General features: G+C 32.6%; 1 protein-coding gene and 1 long non-coding RNA gene across 3 annotated transcripts in view; one reads left to right on the top strand and one right to left on the bottom strand.

Annotated features, from left to right (window-relative positions):
* The window catches only part of LOC308636207, a 770,476-nt gene that overhangs the window by 47,014 nt on the left and 709,457 nt on the right, over positions 1–14,005 (bottom strand). The gene's annotated exons all lie outside the window — the stretch shown is intronic.
* NSF (N-ethylmaleimide sensitive factor, vesicle fusing ATPase) overlaps positions 1–14,005 on the top strand; it is a 156,636-nt gene that overhangs the window by 41,192 nt on the left and 101,439 nt on the right. For both annotated transcript variants that reach the window (XM_081271460.1, XM_081271459.1), the window contains exons 5-8: positions 2,532–2,698; positions 4,992–5,099; positions 5,657–5,732; positions 8,112–8,267. In XM_081271460.1, coding sequence (XP_081127586.1) covers positions 2,532–2,698; positions 4,992–5,099; positions 5,657–5,732; positions 8,112–8,267 — 507 coding nt within the window. The remainder of the gene's footprint in view (positions 1–2,531; positions 2,699–4,991; positions 5,100–5,656; positions 5,733–8,111; positions 8,268–14,005) is intronic.

Raw genomic sequence — 14,005 nt, 5'->3', positions numbered from 1 at the left:
TTGTTATTGTTGTGTTTTAAAAATATTTGTAAAGCCTGTGGTTTTTTAAAAATTGTATTTATCTATCTTAATTTGGTATATATGGCAGCAGAATGCATTTTGATTCATTATACACAATTGGAGTACAACTTTTGTGTTATCTTTTGTACATAAAAACTTCAACTATAATTTCTATATAGATTTTTTTTGAGATCGAAGTAGAGCTTAGACCTTTTGAATCATTTAGAAGTGCAGAATCCTTTTGGATTTTTATGGATTTCTCCTCTAATATTTTCTGATTTTCTTGTTCATATTAATGATGCTTTTTAGGAAAAAAAAACTTTTTTAAGGTTTTCTTTGAAACTTTCCACTTAGTTTTATAATACCAATTCTAGAATGCCCAAATGTCAAGTTATTATACTACTTAATTGTATGGCATAGTTCCTGTAATAATAAAACTAGCATAAACAGATTAGAAGATGAACATAGTTAATCCATGGCTGTGTAGCACTCCAGTGGCACATGAGGAACTTGCAAACTGAGCATTAGGCAAGCCACGTGCAGAGTGGTGTATATGGGAGGAGTAAAAAATTTTTGTGAGTCAGCTCAGGGGAGGTTGCTTAGAAGAACTTCTACTGTATTCTAAAGAGACCATTGGCAAATTTTAGGACAGTGATCTATAGGGAACACAGGAGGAATGTAAAGTTTGTATGCATTAAGCCCTATCAAAAAGCAGTGATAAACTTTTTTAAAATTATTTTTTAGTTGTAGTTGGACACAATACCTTTATTATTCATTTATTTTTATGTGGTGCTGAGGATAGAACCCAGGGTCTTTCACGTGCAAGGTGAGTGTTCTACCGCTGAGCCACAACCCCAGCCCAGTGATAAACCTTTTTAAAAAAAATTTTACTGGACATAATCAAATTTTCTTTTTGGGGAAACTCAAAATGCAAAAATTCCCTTGAAGATTTCTTGGTAGCTTATTCTATTCTTTCTTAATGATCCCAATACATTATGATGTAATGTGATACTTTTTTAAAAAAATACACTTTTCAATCTGACTTAAAAATCTGGGGGAGGTGCATGCCACCTCCTTTTTTCCCCCTAGATCCTTATATACATTCGACAAAGCCTGTAATCCCAGCAGCTCCCAAGCTTGAGGCAGGAGGATTTCAAGTTTAAAGCCAGCCTCAGCAATTTAGCAAAGCCCTAAGTAACTCAGCAAGACCCTGTTTCTAAGTAAAATATAAAAAAAGGGCTGGGGATGTGACTTAGTGATTAACCACTCCTGGATTCAATCTCCAGTACAACAATAACAACAACAACAAAAATACAAAAATCAGACTTTGTCCTATAGAAATGCTTCTCTGTAATGGTATGTCATTTAGGAACATTTCTTTTTACCTATTTTTCTAAAGCTATGTTATTTGAACTGTGTGTTATGTAATTAAAGATTTTTGTTGAATAGTTATTATATGATATAAAATTGCATGTATGCTTTAATATTTAAATTGATGACAGTGTAACCTAACAGTCATTTTAGAACTTTTTACTTGGCTTGAATAGGAATTTTCTTATCTAAAGATTTTTATATATGCTTGTCTTGCTTCCTTTGTTATTAGCATGGATATCATGGGAATTTTTGCTGTTGTTTCATTTATGCAGTTCATGAATGTATTAAGCACATGAAAAATACTGTTAGACACTGTTAATATAAAAATGCGTTAAAAACATGGCTCTTGTCCTTTTCTAAATTTATTTATTTATTTTTTTAGTTTTTAACTATTTTAATAAATACAATTAAAAAAGATATAGTTGAAATTTATTTTACTCACAAAACTGAATATATCAAGAGTACTATTTTTATGTGACAAATATATAATTACTAATAAAGAAGATATATGTATTTAGAACTACATTCTCACAACTCCCTCTATTTTAAGGCTCTAGAACATCTTTTTATTTATTTATTTATTTATTTATTTTATATATATTTTTTCTTTTCTAAATTTACATGTAAAACTTACTATATTTCCTTGATAGAGTTAGGTGCTCAGTAAATGTTATCATAGCATTAGAAATGTCACATTCTAACTTGCTTTAGAGTGAATCTCCCTATTAAACATGTTTCCCAAGGCTTCTTTTTAACCCCCTCCATCTTACTTTCCTGGGCAAAAGAATCTACCTACCTCTAACAGTGGTTCTTTCTTGTGTCAAATAAAAATCTCCTTTGGAAAGCACTTGCTATGCCAACTCTACTGGGACTTCTAATATTGTCACATTGTCCTCTGTTTAAAGAAGGAGGAAAAGTTGTGTGTCACCGCACCTGGCTGTTCAGTATTTTCTAATGAATTCAGATGAGGAAGAAAATCTCTAGTGGCTATTATTTTTTAAATCTGTGCCTGTGTGTCCCTCTAATGAAGGCTGTATTAAGCCTCTTTTGATCAAGTGCTGTTATGATTCATTTATTTGAAAATTAAGTTACTAGAAACATAGAAAGAATTTTGTGTCCTTATAATTTTTTTTAAATGCTTCTTTTTTCCCCCTTAGTCTCCTTGTATACATTTGACAAAGCTAAACAGTGTATTGGCACAATGACCATCGAGATTGATTTCCTGCAGAAAAAAAACATCGACTCCAACCCTTATGACACCGACAAGATGGCAGCAGAATTTATTCAACAGTTCAACAACCAGGCCTTCTCAGTGGGGCAGCAGGTAGGTCTAAGTTTTCTTTATTTCCTTTCATTTAATAGGTATTCTAATCCCTGTTGTTATCCAAAATTACTTCTACTTTTTAACAACTGAGAGGAACTTTGCATAGAACAGATATATCCAAGATATGTGATTAAAAAATAAAGGAGTTATACTTACTAAGCCTGCACAGTTCTAGTCAAAAAAATTTTAAAGTAGCTTTCAGCTTAAGATGTCATATGTAGTTACAGTTGCTTTTCCCTCTGCAAATTTAGGAACATTGCAGATATAAATCTGAGTTTCTTTCTTTCTTTCTTTCTTTTTTTAATTGCAGGACATTTGTTTTATTTCTGGGATATCTTTTCCTAATGTATTTCTGTACAAAAAGTAGTTCATGACATCTTTTGGTTATGGATTTGAGAATCTAAAAAAATTGTGTATATATTCAATTTTTTTTTTGTAGAAAATTTAAAGCTAAAACCTTCATTAAAAAACATTTGCCAAGGACTGTGGGTATACCTCACCAAGTTGTGCGAAGCCCAGGGTTCAATTCCAAGCACTGCCAAACAAAGAAATAAAAGAAGACATTTGTCAGTATTGTCCTTTATTTGGACTTCAGTTAATATCACATAATTAACCTCCTAAGAAAGATTCTTCTTTTTTTCAAAATTTTACTTAAATGTGAGTTCATATGAGCATTTTCTTTTGACCTTCCCATCACATTTGTCTCTTTTCTTAGTGACTTTCTTAGTCATTTCATACTCCTTCCTCATACCTTAGCTCCACAGCAGCAGTTCTAAGGTGTGGTCCAGAGACCCTGGGGTTCCCTGAGACCTTTTCAGGGATCTACAAAATCAAAACTACTTTTATAATAGTGCCAAGATGTTTTTGTCATGTTCCTTGTATTCTTCCACAAGTGTGTGGTGGAGGTTTGCTGACTACGTGGTTTGTGCTAGCACAGTGCACTGATTGTTGAAGCAGATGTGAGGTGTTTGCCATAAACCAGACATCAAAGAAATTTAGAAAAATGTGACAGCACCACTCTTCTCACTGTAACTACATATGACATCTTAAGCTGAAAGCTACTTTAGAATTTTTCTGACTAGAATTGTGCAGGCTTAGTAGGTATAACTCCCTTACTTTTTAATCACATATCTTGGATATATCTGTTCTGTGCAAAGCTCCTCTTATTTTTGTTTCAGAAAATAGGGTTTTTTAATAAAAAATGTTATTTATGTTAACACATAATAGATTTATCATTATTAATTTTAAATTAATGATAAAGTTTTTTGTTCTAATAATCTCTAATATGATGAATGTCAATGGGTCTAATCCATATAAACAAAAGCTCTTTGGAGTCCTCAGAATTTTTAGTAGAATATAAAGGCATTCTGAGATTAAAATGCTTGAGATTTGCTGTTCTCTAGCATTCTGATCCCTAATGGCTTAGAAATGCCATGTGGGAAGTACTCTGACGCAATGAACCCAGTGCTCCACTGGTGCAGTTTTGTTTTGAATGGTCTGGAATGCTCTCCCAGATGCCATTTAGCTGATAATTGTTGACTACCTGTCCATTGGTTTGGGGGCTATGCTTTATCCCTTATGGATTCCTGCATATTTTGGCTAATAATTGTATGCAGATAACCTACCTAAACTTTATTGTTTTTACCTTTGCCTTTAGCTTTAGTATCTTAGTAAAAAATGCTTAGAAGAATGTTTAATAGAAAATGCTTTGGTGTTTGTTTTCATTGTAAACTCAATAACATGTATGTGTCAATAAATACATGAAAGAAAACACTCCAGAATAAAGAAAAGTAAATATCTTAGCCCAAATCACTATTCCTAGTATTTACTCTCATTTGTAGTGGTTAGTAGTAGTACTTTTGTACTCCAACTCATGGAAGAGGGTCTAGATTGTAGAAGGCACTCAACAAGTACTTGGTGAATTAATGATTAAGCATTCAGAGCTGTTTCTGCATTTGTGTGGCAGGCATTTTGTACAATCTAAAGCATGAATTTTAGAGTCATACACCTGGGCATTGTTTACTGTGACTCTGAGCCCCATTGCTTAGAATTTCTATTCCCGAGAATGTTTGGCAGAATTCATTATGTAACCTCCTAAAGTGTTTGATCCCTAGCAGATAATAAATTGTAGTTCCCCTTTATTCTCATTGGCTATGTGAGTAGTGTGCTGGTGGAGCATATTTGAGAGAGGTAAAAACTGGTTTTCTGCATTTGGAAAACATTGGTGATAATGTGAGAATCAGGCCATTATATCATGAAATAAAATTTCTCCCCTTACCTCTTTTCTACATAGCTTGTGTTTAGCTTCAATGAAAAGCTTTTTGGTTTACTGGTGAAGGATATTGAAGCCATGGATCCTAGCATCTTGAAGGGAGAGCCTGCAACTGGTAAAAAACAGAAGGTGTGCTTTGTTTCTAATCTTTATTAAATAACCTTTGTGACTTTGTGATGTGAATTGTGCAGATTAATATAATTTTCCTAACTATTTACTTGCTTTGCATTTTTTCATATGGTGAATTTTCTTTTTGGTAGGGAGAAATGCTTTCATAAAGCATTGTTACTAATATACAAATTAAAATATAGTTATTTGCAGACCTAATAGTAATTTGAGGTTTGTATAAGTATTCATAATCTGAGCTGAATGAAGATATTATTTTTGTTTTCCCATTTTTTAATTGTTGCGTTAGAACTGTACACAATAGTGGGATTTGTTACATATTTGTATTTGCTCACAAACAATATTAATTAAAGATATTTATTATAAATAAAGAAGAAGAGCATTATTGAAATAAAGCATGTAGCAATTATAGGATGTATATAAAAAAAGTAAAAGTGACTCAAATAATAATGGGGGAGATTTGCTTTGCACAGAAAGTTCATTTTCTCTTCATTTTTTGCCTTGCATTGAGAAGTCCAAAAGTCTGCTATTAGCCTATTAATTATTATCTTTCTGTGTAGATTGAAGTAGGACTGGTTGTTGGAAATAGTCAAGTCGCATTTGAAAAAGCAGAAAATTCATCACTCAATCTTATTGGTAAGAGATACAGTTTTAAAAAATTCCAAGTGAAATGGAACTATTATTAAATGTGATTCAACTAAAGTGATTTTCAAGCAGGGAAGGAAAAGAGGGGAATGTCCTTCCTGTGAAATGGCTTATCCCAAAATCATGGCATATTTCATATTTGTCAGATATTCTGATGAAAAAGTTTAAAATCTTCATCTGGATCAGTGTTATCCAAATAGAATATCCAAATACAATATGAAACATGCAATTTTAAATTTACTAATAGCTATACTAAAAATAAGTAAAAAGAAACAATGAAATTAATTTTTTAACTTTAAATTTTCTGATAATTTTAGGCTTATAGGAGATTTGCAGAAATAGCTCAGAGAACTACTATCTACCTTTCACAAACTGCCTCTGATGTGAACATCTTAAATAACCCTGTATAGTTAACAAAATTAAGAAATTAAGAACAGTAGCTCATTAAAATAGCAGTTTCAATGCTACTAACTAAACTATAGACTTTATTTGGATTTCACCAGTTTTTCCCATTATGTTCTTTTTCTGGTTCAGGATCTCATTCAGGATCATCTGATATTGCATTTAGTGTAGTTTCTCAGAATTTTATTATCTTTCATGACCTTGAAAACTGGTCAATTATAACTGGTCATCTGGTGGTTGTATTAAATGAGATACTGTCATCACTTTTATTAGTGATCAAAGGATGAATGCTTTGGACTATGTTCATAGTCCATCCAGTCCCATTCTTGTTCTTTAGCCCTGCTTTTTTAAAAATATTTTTTTAGTTGTAGCTAGACATAATACCTTTATTTATTTTTATGTCGTGCTGAGGATTGAACCTAGTGCCTCATACATGTGAGGCAAGCACTCTGCCACTGAGCCACAATCCCAGCCCAGCCCTACTTTTATTATATTAAAATAATGCAATTTAGTATTGAAGAACAGTAGCTCATCAAAATAGCAGTGCTATTAACTGAATAATAATTCTTACTTTTGATCAATTTAACTATGTTCATGTCTACTACATTAGAAAGTAGAGGGTTTTCATTGACCGCACACTACTGCACACTATCATTTTCAAGTTTATGTAACTTTCTCTACATGTGTGGCCTATTTTCTTGGTCCATCAATTTTATTTTATCTTTTATTTATTTTATCTTATTGTTTATATTAATTATAAAATATAGACATTCCCTTGAAAACAACTCATATTCTAAATTTTTATTTTTATACTGTGTTTTATAATTTTTTGAGTGTTTTTTTTTTTTTTGGTTTAACATTTTTCAAGTATCTTAAGTATACCTCTACATATAATTTTTTATGACTATATAATGTCATTTTATAAATGCTGGGTATGTTCCAATATATTTTTGATCCAACACACATATTTATTTATTTATTTATTTTTACAACTTTTGTTAAGATATTTTATCTTAAGGGCATTGCATAACTTTCACACAATGCAGGTATTTCCAAGTAATCCAAGCAAAGGTGTGATAGGCTTGCAGTGAATTTGACCACAAGAGGGCAGTAGAATGTAAGCAAAATATTTTTGATAGCCTAAAAGAAATCTCAAAACTCTATAACCATAAAATTTCTTTAATGTGATATTTTAAACTTTTTAAAATATGATATTTTCTTCCCTGACTGTATAAAAACCATGTTCTTATTTTTTGTTGTTGTTGTTAATAGTAGAGTGTACTAAGGTAACTTGTTCTTTGTATGTGAAATAGTAAATGTAATTCTGTTAAGTTACTTTAGGTGGCACTCTGACATTTAAATTAGATATTTTTTACCCTTGTAAGAGAATCTGTAAACATGAATTTTGTAGTCAATGGTCTTTAGAGTGATTTTAGACTTTTGTGGACATTTGAAAAAAAGCAAATAAGACATCAAACTCACTAGTGTATCTTCTTAGGCTAAGGTGGGGGTTACGTACTGATTATAAGCTTAATCTAGACAAGTACATGTATTTTTAAATATAACTTAACTTTTTAAGAGCTTTCAGAGATTGCTAGATTTCCGTTGCCTTTCTAGCAACTAGTGTTGTCTTCATTTGATATGCATGTGGTGTTTCTTCTAATCAACCAAGTTAATTAATTTGGTTAGATTAAAAGCTAGTGAAAACAAGTTCTGTGAATTGATGACAAGTAGACTATAGCATAAGTTTAGCTAGTCATTTTGAAAATTTATTACTGACCATAAATGGGAACCAAAGTAGATAAAGCAAACTCACTCTTTTTATTAGAAAATCCTCCAAGGGTATGTTCTTCTTTGAATAAGGGTAGCTTGTCTGTTCACTTGAGATGACCAGAGAGTATCTATCTGTGTTTTTACACTTGGAGGTGAAGTTGTTGTTTCATATTTGATTACATTTATTTGACATAGGCAAATCTAAAACCAAGGAAAATCGCCAATCTATCATAAATCCTGACTGGAACTTTGAGAAAATGGGAATAGGAGGTCTGGACAAAGAATTTTCAGACATTTTTCGACGAGCATTTGCTTCGCGCGTATTTCCTCCAGAGATTGTGGAGCAGATGGGTGAGTTCAAAAGGGAAAATTTCATAAAAGTTTATATTTTTAAAAAATTAAATGATAATCTCTTTTCAGTGGTTTTGAAATTATTCACATCTGCCAAAATATTTTTTTCAGTTTTAACTTTTTTTAAAAAATAAGTTTTCTGAAAATTTTCAAAATCTTTAATTTTATGGTGAAATCATAGAAATAATATTTGGGTTGTTCAACTTATTTAGTTAGTTTAGAATTTTTTTTCCATAGGGCATATTTAGAAATTTTACCTGATTCTAAAGATTCATTATGGGTCAGGTTTACCCTGCTGAATAATCATTATCTATGATTATTATTGTTATTATTAATCATTATCTATGCTGCTTCTTTTTTTTTTTTTGTACTATCACATTATCTCATTAGTATATCTTCATACCTGATAGATGGATACATGGCATGTTTTTAAATTAGATAAGCTTGATCCAAAAAGACAAATTCAGGATATACACAGGGGTTTCCATATTGCATATAAAGAAATGCTCTATGCATTTATCATTTTCCTCTTGAAGGTTTATTTAATTTATCTGTGTGAAGTGACTTTATTTGCCCAGTGGAAATGCTGTCATGACTGCTTTCATATCCATATCATCCGCTGGATTGGAATGTGAGCAACAGAATATCTGAGAAAGGAATTTATAACATAATAGCTTCTGGCAGTCTATTAGTGTAAAAACAGGATCTAGAAAAACAGAGGGAATACAAATATGTTACTCCCCTTCCCTCATCATTCTTTCTTTTTAAATTGCTACTGGGAGATAAAAGTATATTCATCATGGTGGGGATAAGAACTGCTTTTTAGGCACTAAGTACTTGGATTGTATTAGCCCCCTATTGTTGATAGCTTTTCTGCCTGGTCGCTCACTCTAAGAAATTACAGGCACGGCACACACCTGTTCACTGGGTAAAGGTCGAGTTTGGAATTGGATTAAGAGAAAATGACAGAGACCCTCATCACCTGAGTTTTATACACCTTGAAATGACAATAGCATACTTTTTATCTGAAAGATACAAAGGCCAAGTCCATAAAAAACAGAATTCTAATTTGGAAAATAGTAAAAAGTGGGATAACTCACTATCATGGTAGTGTATTTTAAGGCACAATAAATCCAGAAAAGTTTTTGATCTAGACATGGAAATATTGTTTAAGTGTATTTGGGTGAAAGCAGAGTTGAAAGGATGATTCCAAATGTTTTAAACTTTTCATATGAAATATTTTTATTGGTTTTCAGGATTGAGACCTAGTGATTCAATCTCTGAACATTTATACTATCCAGCCAACAAATAAAAAAAATAACTACATCTGTAGTAAGCTGTGTCTTTGATTATAAATATTTTCTGTTTGGAAGCTCTTGAGGATTTCGTTATTAGACGTTAGTTTCTTGTTGGTATGTTATCCAGATCCTGCTCCTGAGGGCCTGTCTGGGGTAACATACATAGTTAATACATAAAAGAGTAAAACTCCTACCAGTTTGTGACTTTGTCAACTGTACAAGAGTTTGAAATTCAATAAAAATAGGTTTAGAATTTATTAATGAACTTAACCTGTTTCTAGTATTTGTATCTAAATGAGTTAAATTATGGTTGTATGCCTTTTATTATTCATGTGCTTTTTAACTAAGGACAGTGGATTTGAATTTTGTGAGTGCTACTGTCCAGAACCTTTCTTTTGGATTTGTTTTTTCTAAGATGTTTACATTAATTCAATTATACAAAATATAAGTTTTGTTGTTTTTAAACAAAAGTCATATATTTTCTCTTTATGGCTTTTTGCTTTTAAGAAGCATGCATTATCAATTTGATTTAAAAGTCAGTTAGTGTAAAGCTACCTTGGCTTTTTAGCTGAATAGAATAATCATTATTTCTTTATTCTAAATGAAGTTTCTGAAAATCTAAAAAAAAATCAAGCTACTTTTTTATGGCTAAATGACTGAGAAATAATTCTCTTGCTATGCATGTATCATTCCTCATTATCCAATAGAAGCTTCTTCCCTCCCCCCTTTTGAATTCTGGGGGGATTAGACAGTAAAATTCTTCCTTGCACTCCAGATACACTGTGGTCATAAAGTTCTCATTAAGTTGGTATGTAAAAATGAAAATTGCTGCATTTGGATAGAATATAAATAAAATTATACAAGTGTCTCTTATGCGTACCCTGCATTCTTTCACTCTGCCAAGTAGGAACAAAATTGGCTGATTGTTTTTTCTTTACTCTTTGTTAACTAAATAGGCAAAACTATGGTTTTGGATTCAATTAGATACTGGGTATGGTCGGTTAAATCAATTCAAATAAAAATATTAGAAAGGAATAATTTATGTAGGTTATAAGGCTTTTTGCTTTAAGCAGATAACTTTATTTTTGACTAAGAACAAAACATTATCTTACATGGAATCTGGAGAACTTCTACTTTGTAAACGGGAATTTTAACCAAATGGAGTTTTTGCCTATATATATATCAGTTTTTCAAATTTACAAAGTGATAAATTTAGAATTTTCTTCTGTCATTGTGTTTATGAGATTGATCACAATGCTTCTGGGTAGTATAGTTCTTTCCTTTTGCTTGTAAAACTTCATGTTTCCTTTTCAAAATTAAAAATATAGGTTAGATGCACACAAAATATTGCTGTGGGGGTAAAGAAGACTAAATGACTTAACCAGAGGCACACAATTATGCAGGAAAATTAGGGATCAAATGATGTGACACATGTAAAAATAACTGTCATAGAATTTCCAATCTCTTGAAGTACTTTCAGATACATAGTGTACACCTTCTTGCTTTTGTTATATCTTTGAAGAATTAAAACCAAGAAAATCCTTAAAGAGAAAAGGAAATCACATAAAGCCAGACAGACAGAGGGATAGAGGCTATCTGTAAAAATAGGAAAGGAATGACTTTGGGGGACTATCACCTGAGGCATTTGCTGTTGTTTTAATCAGGATAGCTACTTTTTTCTTGTCTGTAGCCCAAGTGTAGCAGCTGTTCTTTGGAAGTATGTGGAAATATTAGCAAAGAAAACAAGACCTGTACCTTGATGTTAGTGAGTACTAAGTAGGTATTTAGTTAAAATGTCCTCCAACCCCCCAACAATAGATGTTTAATTAGAAATGACCTTAAATTATTACTTTGTGGGATAACATTCAGCGCCATGAATCCTAGGGTAGAAGTGAGCATTAGAAGTTGGCGTCTGAAAGTTCAGGTAAATAAGAGCAGCAAGCGGATTGCTGCCCTTGAGCATTTTCAGATGCAATTGAATATATTCTTCTATTTAGATATTACCACATTTGTTCCCCACGTGCAATTTGTAGAAAATGCTCATGGTAAATAACTGACTGATGAATTACTGAATTCTCATTGTAGCTCTTTTGTTGGCAAAGAGAATTTCTGCAGAGAAACTTCATTTTTCAGCATCCCTGGCAACAATCTCTGAACAGTAACTGTCAAAACAAAAAACTAAATCCTTTTCAATGAATACTGGAATAACTGCTAAATGTAATCTGGGGAGTAGGTCTGTAGTTACCCAAAGAAAGGAGCTTTGGTAGAAGAACTAGAAGAGAAAGGGTATAGAGACTGTAGGTCTCTGCCTCCCTGTCTTTCTAGAATCTTCAGGCTCTGGATGCGCAGGCCACCTAGCGGGGAAGAATGCCCCTTGTTGTGGTCTTGTGCCCCCATTCTTTGAAACTGAAGCTGTGTTCTTTTTGGTTGTCTTTTCCCTGTGCTTTCCTCTCTAAGCCCATTTTCAATCTGTATTTTTAAGGTTTCTTTTGAAATTCAAGAGGAAAGCAACTCTTTTCTGATATCATAAGTAAAACTGTAGTTCATCTATGAAGTAGAGCTGTGGAGAAGATAAGGAGCCTTTCAATCACACCCAGACATCTTTCACATGCTAAGAACAGTGCAAATAAAACGTAGTGGAAGAAAGGGCACCAAGGTTTTGTGTGAGCCATATTTGGGAGAAAGGGAGTTCTGGCTAAGATTAACATAAACACTGACACTCTTAAAATGCATTTTCACACCCCCACTCATGAGGAGAGATTGCAATTTAAATGGGGGTTAAGACATCTAGCCGAACTCCAGGGCTCTGTAAAAGGAACCCTAAGGCTAAAGAGCTTATCTGAAATTTGAAAAAAAGAGAAAAAAAATGAAGCTTTCTGACATTCATCTTTTTTCCTTGTATTAGTCATAACTTGCTTTTCAGCTATATTTTAGGTTTTGAATGCCAGCCTGACATCTGTTCAAGTCTGCCTGCAATTTATTAGCAGAGAAAAAGAAAGCAGTTGCTTAGTAGTAAGATATACAAAACTTTTCCCTTCTGATTTTTCATTAACTGCTTATAGATGATACCTGAATATGAAGAATGTACTAATTTACTAATTCTTACTTTAGATCAAGAAATGTATATAATTTTTTAATTAGAAGAAAATGGCTTCTGACCATGTGATTTCTAAAATCTCTCCAGCAGGGTTTAGAGACAAAACATATAGCCTAAAAATATTATAGGTAACTTTTTATAAATCGAAAATTTTACTTTGAATTTATACTTGAATAGAAATGTAGTTATGCCTGTATCTCAAAGTCAAACTATGTAAATTCATTTGGCCTTTTTTTAGTTATGGACAGACTTTAAGAAATAAATCTTTTGGAGGGGTAGAGTTGTTTACAGAGTCACCAGTGGATTAGATTTCCTGGTAACTACAGTTTAGTTACTTACAGATAAGCAGTTGGGTCACTACCAAGTTGAAGTCTAAGTCTTAACCTGAATGTCCATTGGTAGGGAAATGATTAAATAAACTATGATATATCTACATTATAGAATATAACAGAGCCTAGCTTAAAATGAAATAGCTCCAAATGAACAGACATAATTGTATTAATAAATACATAAAACTGAAAGTAAATGCATCATAAACTCAGGACATGTTAAATTGAAAAAGTTGTTTACTTCTGTGAAAGGAAGTTAGAGGAATGAAGGGAGACTTTTGTTCTTTTACTATATTATCCCCCTCTTTGTGTTTTACTGTGGTCTTATATCTCTAGTGTATAACTTAAAAAGCAAACAAACAAAAAGATAATGTCACAGGCTGTTTCTCTTTTGTAGCGGCCATTAGCACAGAGCAGGCAGGGCACAGGTATGTCCTGTGACCTTCACAAAACTTTCAGTGGAAGAGAAGCGCCAAGGGTTATGGACCTGGATTCTAAGGACTTTGATGACAGAGGATAGAAAGGACACCTATCCTACTTTACTAAAAAGAGAAAAGCAGTTTCTCCATTCATAACAAACAGCTTCCTCCCGGTACTGTCTGGGTTATAGTGATGGTTGTAAGTAGTTTGTCTTCCCTCCAAACAAGGGAACCTTTGCATCCAGGTCTTTAGGTGGCTGAGGAAGCAGTGGAGGGGAGAAGGGAGAAAGGTATCTTGTGGGGAACTGTTCACAAATTTCTTTTTTTTTTTAATCTTTTATTTTTTTTATTGTTGGTCGTTCAAAACATTACATAGTTCTTAATGTATCATATTTCACAATTTGATTCAAGTGAGTTATGAACTCCCATTTTTACCCCGTATACAAATTGCTGTATCACATCAGTTACACTTCCATTGATTTACATATTGCCATTCTAGTGTCTGATGTATTCTGCTGTCTATCCTATTCTCTACTATCCCCCCTCCCCTTCCCTCCCCTCCCCTCCCCTCTTCTCTCTCTACCCCCTCTACTGT

The sequence above is a fragment of the Spermophilus citellus genome, assembly GCF_964194105.1.
Source record: "Spermophilus citellus genome assembly, chromosome: 17".
NCBI classification, from domain to species: Eukaryota; Metazoa; Chordata; class Mammalia; order Rodentia; family Sciuridae; genus Spermophilus; species Spermophilus citellus.
Note: the sequence above shows the minus strand (reverse complement) of the source record. Positions and strands in the feature narration are given on the sequence as shown.